Below are 21,157 nucleotides of genomic sequence, written 5' to 3'. Positions count from 1 at the left end.
AAAAGATCTAGCCTAGATCGATCACGGTCATGACTGATTGAGATGAGTTCTTAATCTTCTTAGATATTAATTCTAGATTTAATGAATGGTTAGATTAAGGGCGATAATTTTTTCACCCCCCACCTTTAGGATGATGCGACCCCCTTTTAACGTGAATTGTGGGCAGACTTTGACGTTTTTTGACGTCAAATCACGTTAAAAGGGGGGCGCATTATCACATAGGGGCAAAAAAATCATCTCCATAGATTAAACTGTTTTTAATAGAACTGTAACATAGTTTCAATTATATCTATTGTGTTTGTGATCATAGCATATTGAATGCCTTGAGCCCAGATTTACATTCTCTTCATGTATAATTAACTATATACTAATGTCTAATGATACAACTATTTGATATAAATTTTTAAAGAGAAGTTAGATTTTTAAAAAAAAAGAAAAAAAGAAGAAGAGAGGGATTCTAAACTCACATACACCCTTGTAGAAACAGTGGAGAAGGACGCCACCAATGGATCCACGTCATAGTTAATTACTTTCAGAGCCAAAATAAATGCGCTAACTATGACGTGGATCCAATGGTGGGGCCCTTCTCTACCGTTTCTACAAGGGCTCCTGCATGTGATATCAGCATCCCACAAAAAAAGAAGGAAGGTCTTATCAAAAAAGAAAGGAAGGTCTTATCAACCAAAAATAAATAAAAATAGGAAGGTCTTTGGAAAATATTTTTGTCACCGGCCTATATTGACAAACTGTCCTAGCACCATATCATGTGAATCACATGTGTTGCTACTAGTAATACCTTTAGAAACAGGCCTATGTTGGCAGAATGCCCCAAGTCCTAACACACTATCATGTGAATCACATGTGGTGCAACTAGTAATACATATAGAAAGAGTAGAGGTTGACACTTTACAATATAGAAATTTCTATATGCAATTATAACCGCAACAGAAAGAGAGAGAGAGATCACCTTCAAAAAAGGTCGAAAGAACCTCCATACCCAAATCACAAATTTAAGGCTTCTTTATGTTGTCCAAGGAATTCAAATTTCACTTGGAAACCCAACACAAAGGGCGATGATATTTTCACCCTTCTTGCATTACGCATGCGCCCCCTTATATAACGTGATCTGACGTCAAAAAGTGTTAAGGTTGCCCACTTTTCACGTCAAATCACCCCATTATAAGGTGAGCATGCGCGTAATGAAGGGGGAGTGCCGTGCTTGGAAGATGCGGCTTTTTTTAAAATTAAGGTGTTGTTCAAGAGCTTAGGGTCTCTGGTTATGGTCCCACAAGTGCCAATGAGCTGCACTGCTGATTACCCACCAAATCAATTGACACGATCGCAGAGTGTCACTTGTATGGTGGCATGATCAGTTTTTTTTTTTAATGACAGAGAATTGAATTACAGAACAAAGAAACGGGATACAAGACAACAAGAAAGGGAAAAAGAAGAAGAAAATCTCTAACGAAAAATCTATTAATGGCTAATGTTTTACAAAATAAAAGTATATACACTTAAAATCAAGTTGTTAAATTTACGAGTTCTATGCTACAATGATTATCGTTAAGGAGATTTATATGTTGTAAGCCCTAATAGTCCAGCATTTTTCAAAACGTATTGGATGATCTAAACCGTCCATTTGATAGGCTACAACGTTGATGGGTTCTTCCCTAAAAATCATTTCCATAGGATGATCCCAACGCTCTGTTCCATAGAGGTTTCCATAAAATGTAGTTTGTCTATAGATTGGAGGGTTAGGATCATCCCATGGAAATGATTTTTTGGGCACAACCTACATAAGTTGTGGTGGCCCATCAAATGAAAGGTTTGGATCATCCTATTGTGAAGGCCGTACAGTTTTTTTTTTTTGTTTGAAAAATACTAGACTATGCGATCTTACACCATATAAAAACTCATTGTTAAGATATGCTCTAAATGATCAACCATGGGTCCCACATGGCATAGAAGTGTTATCAAGGCCATTAATTTCCTGGGCCCTCATGAGGCAAGTCACATGATATCGGTCCTACATCACGTGCAAACCCCATCTTTAAGATCAAAGCCGCCAAAATAAGCTACTTAGCATCTTCTGGTGGCTCCTAACGATGGATTATTTAATCTAGGTTCTAGGATCATCCAATTATGGTGCGACCCTCGAATATGGCTAGACTTATTTTTACTCACCACTTTAGCGGATTTTATTATGTACGCGGATTCACTAGTACATAGTGACGCCCCCTCACATCCAGGATTGCAAGTTCTGTGCCCGCTACTCCCCATGAGAACAAGCACCGGCTGGCAATTTGGGTGAATAACAAACCCCGGCGCAATGGGCGCCAAGGAAAAACTTTTCAAAATAAAAAAAATAAAAAAAAAATGTACACAGGTGGTTATGCATGGGTCATGCTTTATGTAATGGCCAAGGGCAGAGCCAGGAATTTACTCTTGGAGGCGGCTTTCCGTACATATCAGTACTGTAAAAGGGATTTTGCAAGTCATTGGGAGGCCGTGGCCACCATCCGGTAATAACGGTCATTATAATGTGACCACCGGCAATGGCTAGACTTATGCTTGCCCGCCAGTTTAGCAGATTTGATTAGGCACACGTGACGGGCACGAGCATTCGTATCATAAACTCCTAAGGCTCTGCTGGTTTTTAGATCTTGACAGCCGACTGTGAGGATTCGAGCTCAGTTCCTTTCAAGTTTGTCATGCCTAACAACATCTTCTTATGTTTGTTGCAAACATCACGCTCAATGGCGCTGAGAATGTCAACAACCTTATTTTGATTTAGAAAACACTTATAAAACAGGATTTTTTTTCGAAAATAAAGACGCAAGTGAAATTGACCAACGGTTTGGTTAGCTCGAGTGCTTTTTGCATTTCGTGGGGATCCTTGTCTTCTTGCCCATGTGTCACAACATAGGGTTTCGTCTTTATTTTCCAAAAGAAATCATGTTTTGCTAGCAGCCCTCTTTAGATTTATTAGTGCTTGAACTTCACATCCTAGTTCTTCTTGATTTCTTGGATGAAGTGATATATTCACTAAAGAGGACGAATCGAGTTTTTATTGCCTCAATTGAAGTAATGAGCTCCCCAATACCATGTGAGGTTCATTAGTTCAAGAAGTCCCCGGCTATAAAGATGGGTGGTAACCGATTTCTCAGCCTCCCCTTAAATGAAGGATGGAGAGCATCACCCCCTTAATAAAAAAAATAAGGATATTTTTAGCACATATTAAGGATATTTTTAGGGAAATGATTTCTGCGCTCAAGTGCTTTGATAAACACGCGGTCCACTTGTTGTCATGTAGTATTTAAAGGGTTTTAAGAGCTTTTTGAGAACCCTAATATCCTTTGACATCCCTTTAAATACTACACGACAAACAAGTGGAGCGCGTGTTTATCAAAACAAAACACTTGAGCGCAGAAATCATTTCCCTATTTTTATAATAAGATGATAGTAAGATTTTGTGCTGTGCTTGGGTGAAATTTCTCTATAGGATCAGGGTGGGGACATGTTAGACGATGTGAGATTATTATATATACGGTATTCCCTGTACACCTGTGGTGCAACTATTTTATTTACGCATAATGGAAACTTTTTTTAATCATTTTCGCCAGTGTAAATACACAATGGCTGAACCCTATATAATTCACTTGTGTTCTTGTGTGTGTCAAAACTTGGATCACATAAATTGTCTGTGTTCTTGTTTTGATTTTTCCATTTAATTTTACATTTTATCGAAACCTAGATTACAAGAATTTCCTACACCCATGCACATGGGGTTAGGCCCGTAAAGTCTGCAGTCACTGCCAAACAACAGGTGAGCGAGTAGGTAATAGTCGAGTCGGTGTGGCCCTCCATTTGCGTCTTTTTTTTCAAAATGGTGAAATTCGCATCGGACCGAAGTAGTCGATGCAACAAAGAGTACAAGGGAAGGGGAGGAAAAACACAACCAAAACTACAAAACTAATCTAGACACACCTGCCCAATCAAACCGATCTGCATCTTCATTTGTAGATCTCCTGACATGGAGGAATTGAACCGAATGACCATTCACATGATCAAGGATCTCATCAATAAACTTTGAAAATCTCCAACAATGAGAACCCATGTTCAGCCATTTGATAGCATTGAGGGAATCACCCTCCACTATGAGGTTGTCCAAGTCCCTACTTCACCAATCTACTTGAAGAGCCGCCTAACTTCCGCCTCATTTGAGTCCTTGAAATCAATCGGCCAAGAGAAGGACCACTTGGATAAGCCACTGTCATCTCTAAGAACACCGACAATATTCCCTGAATTACCCAAAATGGAACCATTGAAATTTAGCTTTAACCTACTAGGGTCAGGGGTTTCCATCTGGGGGCGACTACCTCCCTCAGTCTTTCTTCTAGAGCAAATCTCCTTCCAGTATTGTTCAATATCTAAGGCCGAGTACAAGCTGAAGCTAGGGAGGACTTTAGCCCAAGAAATGACTAAAGTTAGAATATTTGCACACGAAGAGAATGCACTTTTGACAACGTTTTTTAACATGTGAGCATTTCTCTCTTTCAAAAACACCCAAATAAAAGCCATCAGGATGAGCTACTAAAAGGATCCTTCCCAGGCTAGGCCAAGGCACAAAAAACCAATTGTCTAGAAGCTCCTTGATGTGAGTCGGGAAAGCATACAAAATCCCGAACAAGACTTCCTTCCAATTGACTAGATGCATCTTTTTTTTTGAATCAATTGTGCCACTCGTACGAAATTCATTTGAATATTCTGCTCAATTCTTTTGATTATACTAATTTGGACAGCTGAATAGGGAAATGTGGCAAATAGCGATGTTTGCTAGCACTCCACCTATGAGAGAAACCAAGTTTCTTTTCCACGTTGTCTTCTACCCACCCTTTCCACAATAAGATCCCACACCCTCTTCTTGGGCCGACCAACTCCCGGAGGGAGACCCAAATAAGAGTAGGAAACTCTTCAGCCGAACACCTTAGAAGACCAACCAATCTAACATTCTCTGATTCTTCCAAATGGATTCGAAGTATGTGGCATCCTCTTATACTTTAATATCACAATATGTGAATGAAACAAAGGGCATACCATGATGACACAATAACTAAAGTTGTCGGCATTGAGCCTCTAGCTCAATTGGTCAAGGCTTTGTTCTTGAACCTTGAGGTCGGAGGTTCAATCCCAGCTTACCTACCGAAACAAAAAATAAATAAAGTTGTCCCATTGTGCACATGGTGCATTAAGTAATCTAGTAAATTTTCAGGCAGCTGTATGAAAATAAAACGCTCACTTTTTCTCTCACTTGCCTTACATTCTCCCTCTCCCACAAATGTATAGAATTTTTCCAAGCCCCAGATTTAGTTCTCGTCTAACTACTAAACCCATAGACTAATTATCATCTTTCTTTCCTAATTCAACTGAATACTATGCTCCATAACAATCCTAGTTACATTAGTTACATAGCAAAGAAACCAAACAAGGGGAATAAAACGATGAAAATGGAAGAAATTCTAGAAAACTTTTTCTTTTCTAAACTTTTCCAGAATAGATCCTGTAATCCAAATAGAGCTAAATGCAAATGGCTATATTTTTCATGAAAAATTCGGCCCATTTGCAAATAACAACAGTTGATCTGGTTTTTTCTTCTACCCGAACTGGGTCAACTACCATTGTGATGAAAATGCGTGTCATTACCATAACCTTTGTCAGAAATGCCTTCTCATTGATCACAAGTTCACAACAAGCCACGTTCCTTGACTATTGCTTGAGGTGGAATGATAACCACCTTTTTTTTTTTTTTGAAAGGTAACATAATTTTATTCATATGCAATTAATTCTTGCTCATTTAATACAGTGGAATTGTGAGAAGAAATTTATATTCACACCCCTTCTTCTAAGGAGCAATTGCATGGGAAATGGAAGTATATACTCTTGTTCTAAAATAAAGTTAGCAAGAGAAGGTATAGGTGAGACCCATCTAACCCATAAGCCAAAGCATTCATCAACTAGACCCTACCATGGCCTCAAAAGTGTCTCCTCTCATTCAATCCTGGTGTAGACTTATCCAATGAATTGTGGGCCATTGCTTTTCTTTTCCATCCAGTCCCTTGATTAAAGGCATCTCACTAAAAAGAACTTACAAAACCGTTGATATTATACATCATCTTTTTTCCAACGGATAGGATCTCTGTTGAGCATGAGACTTAGGCTTATATCGACTCCCCATGTGTCTTTCTCTCTCCGGTTAGACAGAGAAAGAGAAGAGAGATAGACAAATGGGGAGTCGATTTATCACTGTCCTTATAATAACATCAGAACAATGATCCAGATCATTTTTTTTCACTTGGGATGGGCCAGATGGGTCCAAAATACAAAAAAGAGGGAGGGGTGCAGGTATCAAATTCTACAGCGAAAAAAGCAAAAAAAGGTAAAGGCGATCATGGACCAAGAGAAACAACATGTGACTGAGCTTTAATCCACAGTTTGTCTCCTACTTTCACCGCGAGATCGCCGCGAGACGTGGAAATGTGTGACTTCCTCCATCATTCCACGTTAAACACTCCCCCGATTTCGCTCTCTGTAAAATAACTACACAACCCCACAAAAAAAACAAGACAACGAAAGGTGAGATGAAAACAAAGCCCACCCAGAGAAGGAAAAAAAAAAAAAAAAAAGTCTCCAACAAAAACAACTGGAGATGGTTGAAATGGTGAGATGAAAACTACCACCGACTCTATACCACTTTTCTCCCTCTCTTCTTCCTCCATGGCCAGCACCCTTCTCTTCTTCCTCTCCTTCCTTCTTCTCCTCTTCAATCTCGGCATCCCCCAACAAATTGAATCGGAACCCTCGCCGGAATGCACCGGCCGGTGGGTCCACATCAGAAAACTCCCCTCCAATTTCAATCTAGATCTCCTCCTCAACTGCTCAGACTACCCTATCTACGACAATTTCTGCCCTTACCTTTCCAACCATGGCCTAGGCCAAAAAACCCACAACCATACCCACAGCTGGTTCAGAACCGACCCTTACATGCTCGAACTCCTCTTCCATCGTCGCATCCTCGAATACCCTTGTCTCACCCCAAACCCCCTCCTCGCCGACGCCATCTACCTCCCTTACTATGCCGGGATCGACGCCCTCCGGTATCTCTACGGTTCCGACGTTAATTCCAGCGCCGAACACGGCCTCCACCTCTTCGATTTCCTCCAAACCAATACCCCCGAAATCTGGGCTAAGAATTCTGGCCATGACCATTTCTTGGTAATGGCACGCCCCGCTTGGGATTTCTCTCAACCCCTCTCTAATGATCCCCCAATCTGGGGCACCTCCTTTCTAGAACTCCCGGAATTCTATAACGTCACTGCACTTACTCTAGAATCGCGCGCTTGGCCATGGCAGGAACAGGCAATCCCATACCCTACCTCATTCCACCCATCGAGTCTCGGTCGGCTCGAATCGTGGCTCACGCGGGTGCGTCGATCCCGGCGCACCACCCTCATGGTGTTCGCGGGCGGAGGTGGGGTTTCTTCCGCGCCCAACATAAGACACAGCATCAGAGACGAGTGCGAGAACAGGTCGAGCCTATGTGAGGTAGTTGATTGCTCTAATGGCATCTGTGAGCACGACCCCATTCGGTATATGCGCCCTATGCTACGAGCCAGCTTCTGCCTCCAACCGCCCGGAGACACTCCGACTCGGCGATCAACCTTCGATGGGATCCTTGCTGGGTGTATTCCGGTCTTCTTTGAGGAGCTCTCGGCGAAGTTGCAGTATGGGTGGCATCTGAAGGAGGGGGAATACAGGGAGTTTTCGGTGTATATACCCAAAGAGGAGGTAGTGCTCGAGGGGTTGAAGATTGTGGACGTGCTGTTGGGGATTCCTAGGGCTGAGGTCAGGAGGATGAGGGAGAAGGTGATTGAGATGCTGCCTAGGGTTATGTACAGGAGGCATGGGAGTTCAGTGGGGTTGAGGACTATAAAAGATGCTTTTGATCTTGCTGTAGAAGGTGCCATTAGTAAGATGAAGGGACGATTGGAAGGAGGTAGAGACCTTGTTATCAGATAAAGCAACCGCAACATTTTTTTATTTGTTGTTGTTTTATTTTTCGACTCTTAGACTAGCAGCAGAGTCGAGATAAGATTTTTCCTTCTTTCAATTTGAGTATTTTCTTCGTTTGTACAAATAAATGCCTAAGTGGGTGTTTATATATGAAAGATGTGTTGTGGGAATGAAGTAATTAGGTGTTAAATGATGTAACATCCCCATGAAATTATTTGCTGTTAATTGATTTCAGTGCAAATATAATTTCCCTTCTTTATATCAGCCTTTATAAGAGATTCTAATCCTAAATCAAATTTCACATGAGAGATGGGCAGACGGTAGAAAGATTTGGATACACCCATTGTCACACCCCCAAAATTTGTAACAAAGCTCAGGGTGTGACATCAATACTTCAAAATAACTATCTGATTCATGTGTTATGATTTAAATACAGAAGATCTAAAAAAAAACCCTTTTACTAATAGATATAGTTCTGCCACCAAATGTAGAGTGTACAAAAATTACATCACAAAATATCTATTCATCTTCTGTGTACTTTTGGAAAATGCAGTGTACAAAAATTTACAATCAGAAAATATCTACTTGTAAGATCACAAAATATTATCTACTATTAAGATCACAAAATATTAGTATAGGGTTTTTTACAGCCTGTGTACTTCTGTATATAAATCTTCACACATAAATCAGATATTTTGAAGATGTCACAACCTGAGACTTATACCGATGTTATTACAAATTTTGGGACGTGACACACTAATTATGCTTCATTTATGAACAAAGAATAAGTTATTGAGGTGAGTTCATCATAAGTTATTGAGGAACACAAGGAAACACAAAGAAACGGCAGAGGGAATAGAGAAATAGGGCATACGCACTGTGCTTTCTGGTTTTACATATGTTGTGGGGAGCAAAAATGAGGTGACCCTGCGAATAGGGCACCCTGGCTGGTTGCCCAGCAATGGAAAGTCCTTAGTCTTCGGGTTGGATGAAACTTCTTCCCCATCTCACAATTGCTGAACCCCACGTAACTCCTGCACCAAAACCGGCAGTGGCGATGATGTTGCCGGACTGCACCTTCCCGCTTCGAACAGCTTCATCCAATGCCAAAGGGATGGAAGCAGCACTTGTGTTACCGTAATTAGCCAAGTTTGATATCACATGTTCAGGTGAGATCTGCAAACGAGTTGCAACGGCATCGATGATCCGCTGGTTTGCCTGCATTGTTCTTTTTTGGCTCAGTTTTATGGATCTGGAATGAAATAGATTTATGGATAAGATTAGTTTAGGTCCTGTTTGTTTAAGATTATGACGATTGATTGCGAGTCCAAAACCAATTATTGGATTCAAAATTAAACATAATTTTGAGCGGGAGATGATATTTGCAACACACCCAACCCCCCCCCCCCCCCCCCCCCCCCCCCACACGCCCCCCGGCAGTGCGCATGCGCCCCCTTTATAACGTAATTTGACATCAACAGTGGCAACTCTAACGCTTTTTGACGTCAAATCAAGTTTTAAGGGGGGTGCATGTGTACTGCCGCCGGGGGAGGGGGGGGGGGGGGTAGTTGGATATCATCACCCTTTTGAGCCCAATAATTGTTTTATGGACCACAGTCGGTTGTCATAATCTTAAACAAATAGGGCATTAGAAATCTATATACCTGATGAAGCAGTAACCAATCGATATCGGAACTTGTAAGACCCGCTTTTTCTAGGGATGCCTCGACTGACTGAGGCACACACCGGACAGCAAAACGGAAGACCTCTTTGCCATTCATTTGTATGCATGAGTAGGAGGATGGTCTTGGGGGAAAGAGAGCTGAGCCATTCGTTGAGCTCAAGACATTCTCTGTTTGGTCTTCCTTTAAAATGGCGTTCAGGTGCCTGTGATGGAAGCCATGGGGTCATCTATCGGCTCAAAATAATTAATCAAAGATTACAGAGTAAAAACAATTTTGATTCATAAGCTTAGGCCTGGTTTGTTTTGGATTGTGAGTCCAAAACTGGTTTTGAGAAGACATACCTTTGGCCACCACCATCACTGTGCATGTCGTATCCAAGCAAGGCATTTTCGTCGCCATCAGAGGCCTGCAGATGGTTTCAAGAAAGAGGTAAAACCCAACTTTTAAAAATAAAGCATCTAATCATTTATTTCACATTGAGTACTTCAACAGGGCAATATCAACCTTAAACCACGTTGGACATTAAAGAGAAGAGTACTAGATCATTCTGTAATTTGGAGTTTCGACCATCTCGGTCTTCTCCTTCTTTAATGAAAATTTTCACCATTCAAAAAAAAAAGAGTACTAGATCATTAAATAAAGAAATAAAGTGTGAAACACCTGAAGAAAAAATGAAATGGAATTTTTGAAGAAAAACAGTGGAAAAAGAGAGACATTTTCACCCAGTTGTTTTGGTACCACCCACCCAATTTCTTCATTGGTTCATACAACTTGTTGTGGAAATAGCATGTCCCTATAAAAATTTGCCATCTATTGATTTAAAAAGGCATTGCATATGCTGGGTTTGTAATTTTGTGCCTTTTCAGAATTTTTACGTCTAGATTATTAATAGCAACTTATCTCATATTTTGATTCCCAGGCAGCACCCGAGTCGATAATCACAAATGATACTAAAGGAAAAACTTGAATCCTCGTGGGTGCGTACTCATGGGTGTTGTTGTATTGACTAACTACAACATCCATATTAATTCGGGGAAAACCTTGCTAAGGCGAATCATGAAAGAAAACAATACCAGTAACGGCGATCATAATCGTGATAGAATTTTCTTGAAGCAGAAATCTTGGACAAGACCAACATGGAAACAAAAAGAACCTGATCTCTTTTCCAGTAAAACATTATGTTAGAGAAAAAAAATGAAGGCAGGTACCTGCACTAATACAGCACCAGCAGCATCACCGAAGAGAATACAGGTACCTCTATCTGTCCAATCCACACATCGGGAAAGTGCATCGGCGCCAATAACTAGGACGTTTTGATAGCCATAAGCTGTAATTTGATGCAGCATTGTTTAACTTTAGAAGTCTTGAAGAGACAATAAAATAATCCACTTAAATCCACCTAAATAAATTGTACCTCTTATATAAGAAGCGGCTGTCGTTAAACCCAACACGAACCCACTACATGCAGCTCTAATGTCAAACGCCAAAGGAACTTTTTTACAGCCTAGCTCTCTCTGGACCTGATAATAGAAACATTTTTTTTAAAGTACATATTAGAAAGATCAAAAAATTAGTTCTCCAGACCAACTACAATGCATAACCAACGGTTGAAGGGAGTGCTGTAGCAGTTCAGCAAAATCACTTCTAGCTACACAATAGATATTCTGTGACATGAGTAAGTTGTTTATTGACTATATACTATATATAAATTGAAACCCCGCTCCTCTCTCTCTCACACATATCAAATTGCAATGTGCCACTTTTTCTCACATGCCTGGGAATGTGCATGAATTGTGCTTGCCTCCTACTAGTAACTAACAAAACCAACCTACAAAGAATATGCAAAGAAGGACTGAATGCATGTTTAGAAATGAAAAGGTATAAATAGAAAAAAAGAAAAGACCGTCCCAGTGGATTTTTGTTTTTTGCTTTTTGTTTTTTGTTTTTTGAGCAACAACCATCCCAATGGACATAGTTATACTTTAGTTAATAGTGACAAAATAGGAGGGATATCTGGAATCCTTACATGCCTAGTCATTTCCTTATTTTTTCCTACTTGCGTGTGCGTGCCAATGCTTAAGTTTAAGGGGTATTCATTACATTGCTTTCATAATTCTAAGAACTCTAATTGTCAATTTTCAAAAAAAATAAATAATAATTATAAGAACTCCCTTACTCCTTCAAGTTGATTTGATGCATGCAATTAAAAAAGATTATGATTTGGTTAATTTGGACTAGTTTCACTGAAGATATTAAAGAAACCAAGAGTTGCCTATCATCAATCGGTCATTAGAAAGCCATAGTGCTATCATTTTACAAGCGGATAAGAAACTGAACAGAATGAGTGTCATACAGATCAAAATTAACTATGATTTGATCAAATACTGACAAACGAAAAAACAATTCATCACAGTGCTGAAAAAGGCTAATTCATATTCCAAGACCTGCATTTTGAGCCCAAGCCTCAAACACTACAACACTTCCCTATGACATTGTTCATTAATTAATATAATATTATCAGATCGATGGTCAACAATATGACTCAACAACCAAGTCTTTTGAATCATACCTGAGGAGCACTTCCAAAAATATCGTCTGGAGTAGATGTGCACATCACGATTAGGTCCACGTCATCAGCCTCAACTTGAGCCATCTGAAGAGCTTTCCTCGATGCCTCTATCGCCAACCCCGTCAATGTCTCATTCCCTGTCCAGATACAAGTTAATGACTGAAATTTCTTCATCGTGGTCTAACAAGAGAACTTTGCCTATTCGTTAAAACATATCGATCATATGTATGGAATTCAATCCTTATGAATTTATTTTCAGAAAAGATGAGTACAACTAAAAATGAAGTGGATCATCAATTAAAAAATGAAGAAAAAAAAAGCAAAAACAAAAATGGCGTCAAAGAGGTGCTACCCGAGAGAATCCGTCGATTACGAATCCCTGTGCGGACAGAAATCCATTCGTCTGAAGTTTCAACAATTTGCGCAAGGTCGTCATTAGAAACCAGAAGCTTTGGCAAAGCGGAGCCACATCCAACCAGCTTGCACCCTTTACCAACAAGCCTGTAGAAACTTCTCATCAAATGTAGGAATGAAAAATAAACTTCAGATCAAGCATACCTGCATTTCATGTCAAATACCACACATCTCATGACATTGATGTGATCCACATCATCACATCAGATTATTTATTTCTTGCTTGAAAGTGAAATGAAGGAAAAGATTAGTAAATATCACACATCTCATGCCATTGATATGATCCATATCTTCCTTTGAGGAAGAATATTATGAGATGTGCTTATATGAGAGTTACGATTGAGATCGAGTGATTGGCCCACTTACAGTTAGTGTTACACAACATTAACATAATCCCCATCATTCATTTACCAAGGCCTCCCCGTGGAGACCCCATCATTCTCCATCAAAGATTTACTTAGACTAGAGAGCGTTTGCCCATTTAATATGAACCTTTTTATTTTAATTTTCGCAATCGCCCATTGCAAGGCACTGGCTAAATGGTTGGCTGTGTGTTTGAAACAATTTTTTGGCTATGGGATCTCTGTGATGGGTTCAATGAATGAGCAGTGTGGATCAAGCTGATAGTGTGTGGGTGGTGCAATCAATGCATCTAATGGTAAACTGTTAGACGGGTGCATGTCATAGTTGTCCTTATTATTGTCATGTAACTGATGAAGTCGTCGGCACTCTTAATGGATGATTTCATCACATTACCAAAAGAAATTAAAGATTTCGGTAAACTCCTTTCATCATGAAGTGATGTGAGGCAGGGTCGGTGGTGACAGAAGCAATTCTTGGAGTAATGTAAATCACCCAAGCAATGGGAAAAACTGAACTTTCTACTTCAAGTTCAGGATGCTTTAAGGATTTCAACTGGAATTCCAAGATCTCTAAGAGGAATTTTAAAACCTTCAAACTTCACACGAATTTCAATTGTTGAACTCATGAGTCATGTAATACTAGTAGAAAGAAAGTGCTGAGAATGTGAATTCAATTTCGAGACCTAGAAGAATAGAAGATGTATTCTCAGGTTGATTATCAAAGAACAGTCCTAGATAAAATGCCAAGGTTTATGACCCATTAACTTCGAGTGGATCAAGGCCGATCTGTGTTGATTCATGTAGATCCATAGGTTGTGTGGATTCAAATGTTCACTTAGGATCCAAAGCTCATTGCTGGCAGTTGGAAGCCTAGATCTGGACGTGTAAGTGCAGAGCCAAAGCTAAAGCACTCCGTTGATTCAATCTAGCAAAAAAAATTCTGTCATAGCACCATCTTCTGAAATTCGCAACCAGGATCTGTAAACCAGCTACCAATCTTTGCAATTCACATTTAGAATTGGTGATCTAATAGTTGAAGAAGGTTTATAGATGTATTTGACTGAAGGACGATGGAAACTAATTCATCATCTCTACTTTAAGCCTGACTTAGCCTGAGCTGTGCTCAGGTTTTAATGACAGGGTTCCTGAAAAATTTTTCGGCTCTGAGCTTATAAAGATCAACAACTCTCCACCTCTCCTCTTTAGATCTGATGGATCTTTGGATAGTGAATTCTCAGGAGATCAATTCAAAACAAGTCGGACTAAAACAATAGCAATAACAGAGGTAAGAATGAGCGGCTAACAACACAGGACAGCAAGCTCAATCAGGTGACGATGCTGTAATTTTCTAATGGACTTGTTTGCAGCTTAAATCCAAATCTGATTAGAGTCATCAGATCTGACCTGAATTCCAGTTCTTCGTATGATGTTAGGATCAAATTTGGCAAAATTGGAGAAACAGATGGCAGGAAAAGAAAAGGAGAAATGGACTTAGGCATGAACAAAACAAAGACAGGACATGAATTGAGTTCTGCACTTGAACTCTAATGAAAATTAAGGACACATTTTTCAATCTACAGAGTTTACTTGCAGAGAGAGAGAGAGAGAGAGAGAGAGAGAGAGAGAGAGAGAGAGAGAGAGAGGGAACCTTCTTTTATTCCAAGGACCCTCTCTCACTTCCTTGGAGAAAATCCTCTCCAACACAAGCTCCAAAGGAGCTCTAAACAAGCAGCTGTTCTCTTATCTCCCAAAAAAACTCCCCCCTAAATGGCAGCCCTCACCTCTATTAATAGAGGGAGAGTGAGGGCCTAAAGCTTCCACTTGCTCCCTACCCTTTTACCAACTGTACTAGCTAATGTGGTAAGTGGCTGAGGTGACAGCTGGCTGGTTCCCACAAATTCACAAGGCTGAAGTGGCGGTTGTGTGTAGGTGGCATCCAATTGCAACCTCTTCTCATCCTTCCTTGGTACACCATTCGATCAGCCACTTCACTTGTCTCCCTTATCATTTCCCTTGCTTATCCTTCATACTCACTCCAATACACACCCTATATTTATTATGTATGAGAGGAAAACTACAACAATCCTACGTTAAAAGTAAGCCCAATCTCCATGGCAGTCCCATGTCCACATCATGAAGGCAGCCACTTCTTCGCTTCTCTGACATTCTTGTTTGAACTACATTTTTCCTAAATGAAAAAAAATCTCAACCTTGATGTGTTTTCTTTTCTCCATTCATGAAACCCTTAGTTTGATGACACGTGCAGAACATTAATATCTCAACACAATCAATTTAAGATCCTTCAAATTTTATATAACCAAGTCATGTATTAATTGTTGATAATAGACGAATTATTTAAAGAAGAATGATAAACTGAAGGCCGCCCTTGCAAAAACCCATCTGCAGAACATTAATATCTCAACACAATCAATTTAAGATCCTTACAATTTTTTATAACCAAGTCATGTATTAATTGTTGATAATAGACGAATTATTTAAAGAGGAATGATAAACTGAAGGCCGCCATTGCAAAAAGCCATCTACAAGGGCGCCCCCATTCAATCCCAACAAAATGCATTTATTGTTCCTTTGAGTTTATATTTCCCTACACCATTTTTGTACTTTTCTGTGCTCACATAAATGCACCATTTTAGATGGACCAATTTGCGCACGCGCGCGGGTGGGTATGTGAGTGTTTTTTTTTTTTTAAGGGGGGGGGAGGGGGGGGGGGGGCGGGGGGCGGGGGGCGGGGGGCGGGGGTGGGGGGGAGATGGGGCTTTTAGCAGGTTTTTGCAAGGGTGCCCTTCAATTTATCATTCCTCTTATGTAAGTAGGGGATTTTGGTCATTTGAGCAGCATCTGCATAAGAGCCAACATAACTATCGTTTTCAAAATTAATGAAAGCACAGAACTGCGCCAGACTTCATTTATAATATTGGTGTTTATCATAAGGTATTTTTTTACATGGCCACTAAAGTATAGCGAATACATGAGAAGACATATAACTCTATCTTTTTTAATAGCAACAGATTTATTAATTAGCCCAAAATTACATAAAAATCCTGACCAAGGTGATGAGGCAACAAGGAAATAATCAGGATTGAACATATAAAGTTCAAACAAAAATTCTATAAGGCTGACACTTAAAATACTGCAAAAATCATTCTACTCGCGCATAAAGTCTCTAATAATCAGATCATGGCATGATACTTCATTGGCTAATATATCAGCCTCAATGTCAGCTTTTCTTTTCACTTCACATAAATGCAATCAGTGGCTCTCTAGTCCTTCAAAAACTTCTTCAAATATAAGTGCTAGCTTCCATGGATATCTTTGCCTCTCTTTACACCATCTTATCAGTGATCAGGTTAAGAGAATCCCTTCGATATATGATTCCTTGCATAAAAAGGATTCAGGAGCCTACCTAAGAGCCAAAGCTTCTGCCTCAGTGGAACTCCTTTCTCCCACTGGACCAGCAAAAGTGAGTATAATCTCGCCATTCACATCTCTAATAATTCCTCCTATTCATGCAAGCCCCTGATTTCCTTTGCTTGCACAGTCAAAGTTCATCCCTATGCACCCCAATGTGGGCAGTTTCCACCTAGAAATATTGTTATCATGGCCTACTATCCAGATGAATGCTAACACAGTAACACTCATGGAGGTGTTGGGATTGACCATAACGAAGCAACCTTTGTCCCTTCCTCTCCTTAGCTTACCAGTGACATATACATAGATCTAACTGAAAATCCCCCATTAGGTGGTTGTGTCCAAATACATTGACCATCAAATCACATTTTTACGAAAGTATGACTTAGCATCTCCATTAGCTAGCCACTACATCCTCTTCCAAGCCCATAAATCTCCTTCTAAAAGATAGGATCCATGACACCCCCCACCCCTCAAAAAATATAAATAATAACTCTTTCCCATTCAGACACATACAACATGAATTCCGAATGTTCTGGTTACTTTTGTCACAGCCTGTTGTCCAGTTGAATCCTAACACTCGTGGAGGTGTTGGGATTGACCAAAATGAAGCAATATTTTCCCCTTCCTCTCGTCTCCCTACCAGTGTCATATACAAAGATCTCCCTGAAAATTCCCCATTAGGTGTTTGTGTCAAAATCCATCAGTCATCGCACTGAATGTGTACAAAAGTACTGTTCAGCATATCCATCAGCATCCACTTCCAAGTCCATAAATCTCCTTCTAAAAAATGGGCACCAAGACACCGCCGCCATAAATCATCTTGCTCATATTAAGAGCTAACCAAACCTTTCTTGTCAACAGCCAGCCTAAACTGCACCAAAAACAGTTCTGAGGAGATTCACTACACCATCTATATTCCAAAAAATTAACCATATTCCCTCCTCAAACGTTGAATCTAGTCCACCTGTAAAAATTTCCAGCAATACCATCCAAACTCCATATGCCCGAGCCTTCTCCCTTTCCTAATCTTCTTGGACTCCGCCCACTGCTTTCCACCCACATTTTTTCACGATAATTTCTCTCCACAAACGCAACTTCTCCATTCTAAACCTCCGTAGACATTTGATTAAGAGGGCTCGGTTCATCTTCTTTAATCTTCTTACCCCTAAATCACCCTCGCATTTGGGTTTACAGATGATATCCCATGCTACCAAATGATACTTACAACTTTCCTCCCCTATCATCATTCCATAAAAATCTTTTTTGAATCCTCTCCATTCGATTCAAAATACTACATGGGCAAGAAAACATGCAAATGGGGAGATTTGCAATGGTTGATTCATCAATTCGATCCTACCCTTAAGTGATAGAATCAAGTTCACATTGTTCATGTTAACCTTAGAAGCAGGAATCTTCCCTCGGGGTGCCGCTCCCGACTCGGAACCTTGATCCGGCGCTCCTTAGAAAGGAGCTTTCGGGGAGCACGATCCCGAAGAGATGGAAACCGCTCCCATGGTGCTCCCAACCCGCCTATTACTTCATTAGTAACCCCCTCACCAACTTGCATCAGACCCCTCAAACTGTTCAAAGTACTTCATTGGAGCAAGCACGGAAGCAAATCTTCAGAAGGCATGAGGAAAGAGGGCATGAAAATGAAGACGGTTAGAAATTACTACTTTTGATGTACTTAAATTTTGAAAGATTTATATGAATATAGTTTTTTTTTTTTTTTTGGAATGATATTTATATGAAGATAGTTAAAAATTAAAAATGTACTTGAATTTTGAAAGACATATGATGAAAATATTACATTAACGTTCCCACGGCGCTCCCAACCTTAGACTCTTCCGGACCCCCACGATTCCCCGCCCCCGCTCCCGCCCTTCACCCACTTCATGCTTCTATGATGTTAACTACTTAAGTTATATCTCTGCATTTCTAATATAATTATTAAGACTTAAGTTCTCCCTAAACTTTCTCATATGCCTAGTCTCCAACAAAACCTATGTTTTAATGTCCTATTGCTTAGGCACTCGTCAAGGCACTCAGCAACCAAATGGGAAACCAAGGAGGATTTTTGCCTAGGGTTACCTTGCAACCATGAGCTGGACTGATGAGCGAAAGAATGTCATGGATTGAAGAGTGGTGACAACCTGTTTATGGTTATAGCAATAATAAAGAACTATAGGTATAAATAACAAGTTGCTAAAAAGAAAGCTCAGAATTTTGCTTTGGCCAACGAGGACAGAAGTTATTTATGATTTATCCAATTACATTCCACTTGAATGAGTTGTTGTGTCTTAAATAAGGAATAACCCGCAGCAGTTACTTCTTGATCTCAGTGTCTTGGGAACTCCTGGGTGTCACAGAAATGTCTCGTGATTTCCCAAGGGATGGAAATTCGATGGCTATGATGATGACCTTCTCAGTTAGATCATGTCTTAAAAGTTGACAAACCACTAAAACGAAAAGATTAATTATAACAAAATGTTGTGTTGTGAAATGGATAAAGTGAAGAAGAATGAAGATGCAAGCATGACAAGAATTTGTAGATCTCAATTCCACTTTGAGTCTTTGACAAACTCATACAAAACAATAGCCCATGTCAATTAAATATGATGCAATTTATCTTCACTGATTGAACACCAATGCAGTTCTTATTTGCCACTTACAAAAAAGCCAAATCTCAAATCAAAAATTTTATTGGATTGGGAATTCAAGTTTCTCGTTCTAAATGCCAATTATGTGGCAAGTTGAGAAATTCCCACAAAAAAAAAAGAGGGAGAAATCAAAGCATTCATAATACAATAAGAAAAATCACATACAACAATTTCACAACAGTAACACTAACCAAGGTTTTAAATTTCGATTTCGGTCGAAATTGGGTACTGGCCGACAAAATACCGGGTTTTTCAGCCGAAATTTAATTTCGGTCGAAAATTTGGTAAAGTAATAAAATAATCAAAATTAAGTATTTATTTCGCCGAAATTTTTGATTTCGTACCCATTTCGTTTCGGTCCCGGTTTTCGGTCGAAATTTAAAACCATGACACTAACACCAACACATCACAGATAAAAAATTCAGTTGCATGTCAGAAACTATCATATAAAGAGAAATCTGAAAAAAGCGGAATCAAATAAAGCATGAAAGCCACAGAACCTACCGGGGTGTAGATGCAGTGGAACTCGTGGAACTATCAGCATTCGCCTAAGAAAAAAAATCCAATTTCAGAGGAGATGAACAAAGGCTCAGTATATTTTAAAAGATAAAAAGAAAAATATCCGCGTTCAAGAGATTATGCATATCATAAGCACACCAACAACATTCAATGCTTCTATAAATAGAAAATGGAGACAGAGCTCAGATACTTAACTGCCACTGCATTGGTAATAATTAGTTTCCCCGCGCAACGAGCTCTCTGAATCGAACCTTCTGAAAAACCTAAGTCCGATCTGACAATCAGAATTCTCCCATTCCTTACTGGAAAAGGATAAAAATAAAGAAAATATAGGAATCAAAATCGAAAAGAGGAAACATAAATAAAAGCCTCAGATCCAAACTCGAACACGAACAATACAAGGACGAATTTCACAAATCCCTCCAGATCATCGAAATCTCAATGGAAAAATGATTAATTTCAAAATACCTGGTCGTGATTTGAGATATCCGAACTGAAATTTCCTGGAAGTGAGAGAATCTGAAGAAGAGAGAGCTGTCGCTGCACCAAATCCCTGCAAAACCACTGCCATTTCCAGGTCGAGAGAGAGGGGAAAAGGGTTTTTGGTTTATATGTAGTGAGGGCGGATAAATTGAGGGATGAGAACTCTGAAATTCTCGACTTTGAGATTAGGGTTTGTTTATATGTAATATTAATCCGTGGATTCTCGATACCGCTTCGTTTCCATCGCCCCTATCTATGTTTCCCTCTCCCTCTGCCTTTAATTAGATGAACGTAAATAATCATGAGTCAGTGTTCAGTGTTCACGTTGCATATAAATATGTTGGGTGGGCCCAGATCAAATAACAAATGAAGATCTCATCCTCACGATTGAGGCATGAGAAAATCAACGGCTAAAATACATTTAAAAAGAGACGATCTAGATTGTTTTCATGCTTGATCAACGATCTAGAATCATCCCATGATGATGGGACCTAGGGTAATAGACGTGACTTGTGTTATATCCAACAAAATGTCCATAGACCCGATCATTGAATACATGGCAATGGGTCCATCTATACGATAACTCTTTGTCTTGACATTTCAGAAGTTTTTCTATTTTTCGTAGGAGTACTTAGTTCACAGATTATTTTCAGTTTGATCATTCGTATTATGAAATGGCTGCAATTTTACACTAAACTTTTGTTGAGGAAACTGATTTAATCAACTCCAAAATCATGTTTTCACATATAAATTTTGAATCTTAGTGTTTAAACATTTTAAAAACTTAACAATCCTACATAAGAACAGACACAAAATTGTCTAGGAAAACAATGATGCGTTTAGGCTCAGTTTGGTTCCCTCCCCATCATGGATAGCTCATGCAAATGGGAGAGTTCTTAATATCCTTAACATCATCAGTGTATTCATTCAATCCACAATTAACGATGAAACCGAAGGACTTCC

At 39.6% G+C, this 21,157-nt stretch overlaps 2 protein-coding genes across 4 annotated transcripts; one reads left to right on the top strand and one right to left on the bottom strand.

The window, feature by feature from the left end:
* Window positions 1-6,528: 6,528 nt before the first annotated feature.
* Window positions 6,529-8,329, top strand: LOC143877342 (Exostosin family protein). Its single transcript, XM_077379342.1, has one exon. The coding sequence runs from the start codon at window positions 6,724-6,726 to the stop codon at window positions 8,074-8,076; it is 1,353 nt and encodes a 450-aa protein (XP_077235457.1). The 5' UTR covers window positions 6,529-6,723; the 3' UTR covers window positions 8,077-8,329.
* Window positions 8,330-8,655: 326 nt separating this feature from the next.
* On the bottom strand, window positions 8,656-20,484 carry LOC143877343 (beta-ketoacyl-[acyl-carrier-protein] synthase III A, chloroplastic-like). Of its 3 annotated transcripts, none has more exons than XM_077379343.1 (10): window positions 20,180-20,484; window positions 19,907-20,013; window positions 19,697-19,740; window positions 12,677-12,825; window positions 12,325-12,461; window positions 11,170-11,275; window positions 10,964-11,082; window positions 10,097-10,161; window positions 9,735-9,957; window positions 8,656-9,288 (listed from the first exon to the last, which is right to left on the bottom strand). In XM_077379343.1, the coding sequence occupies exons 1-10, from the start codon at window positions 20,280-20,282 to the stop codon at window positions 9,043-9,045; spliced, it is 1,299 nt and encodes a 432-aa protein (XP_077235458.1). In that variant the 5' UTR covers window positions 20,283-20,484; the 3' UTR covers window positions 8,656-9,042. The 3 variants fall into 3 exon arrangements, with proteins under 3 accessions (XP_077235458.1, XP_077235459.1, XP_077235460.1); XM_077379344.1 differs by having other exon boundaries at window positions 19,907-19,974; XM_077379345.1 differs by having other exon boundaries at window positions 9,101-9,322.
* Between the last annotated feature and the right edge of the window lie 673 nt (window positions 20,485-21,157).

The sequence above is a fragment of the Tasmannia lanceolata genome, unplaced genomic scaffold, assembly GCF_043159265.1.
Source record: "Tasmannia lanceolata isolate RefF3 unplaced genomic scaffold, GAP_Taslan_0.1 ptg000005l, whole genome shotgun sequence".
NCBI lineage: Eukaryota > Viridiplantae > Streptophyta > Magnoliopsida > Canellales > Winteraceae > Tasmannia > Tasmannia lanceolata.
Note: the sequence above shows the minus strand (reverse complement) of the source record. Positions and strands in the feature narration are given on the sequence as shown.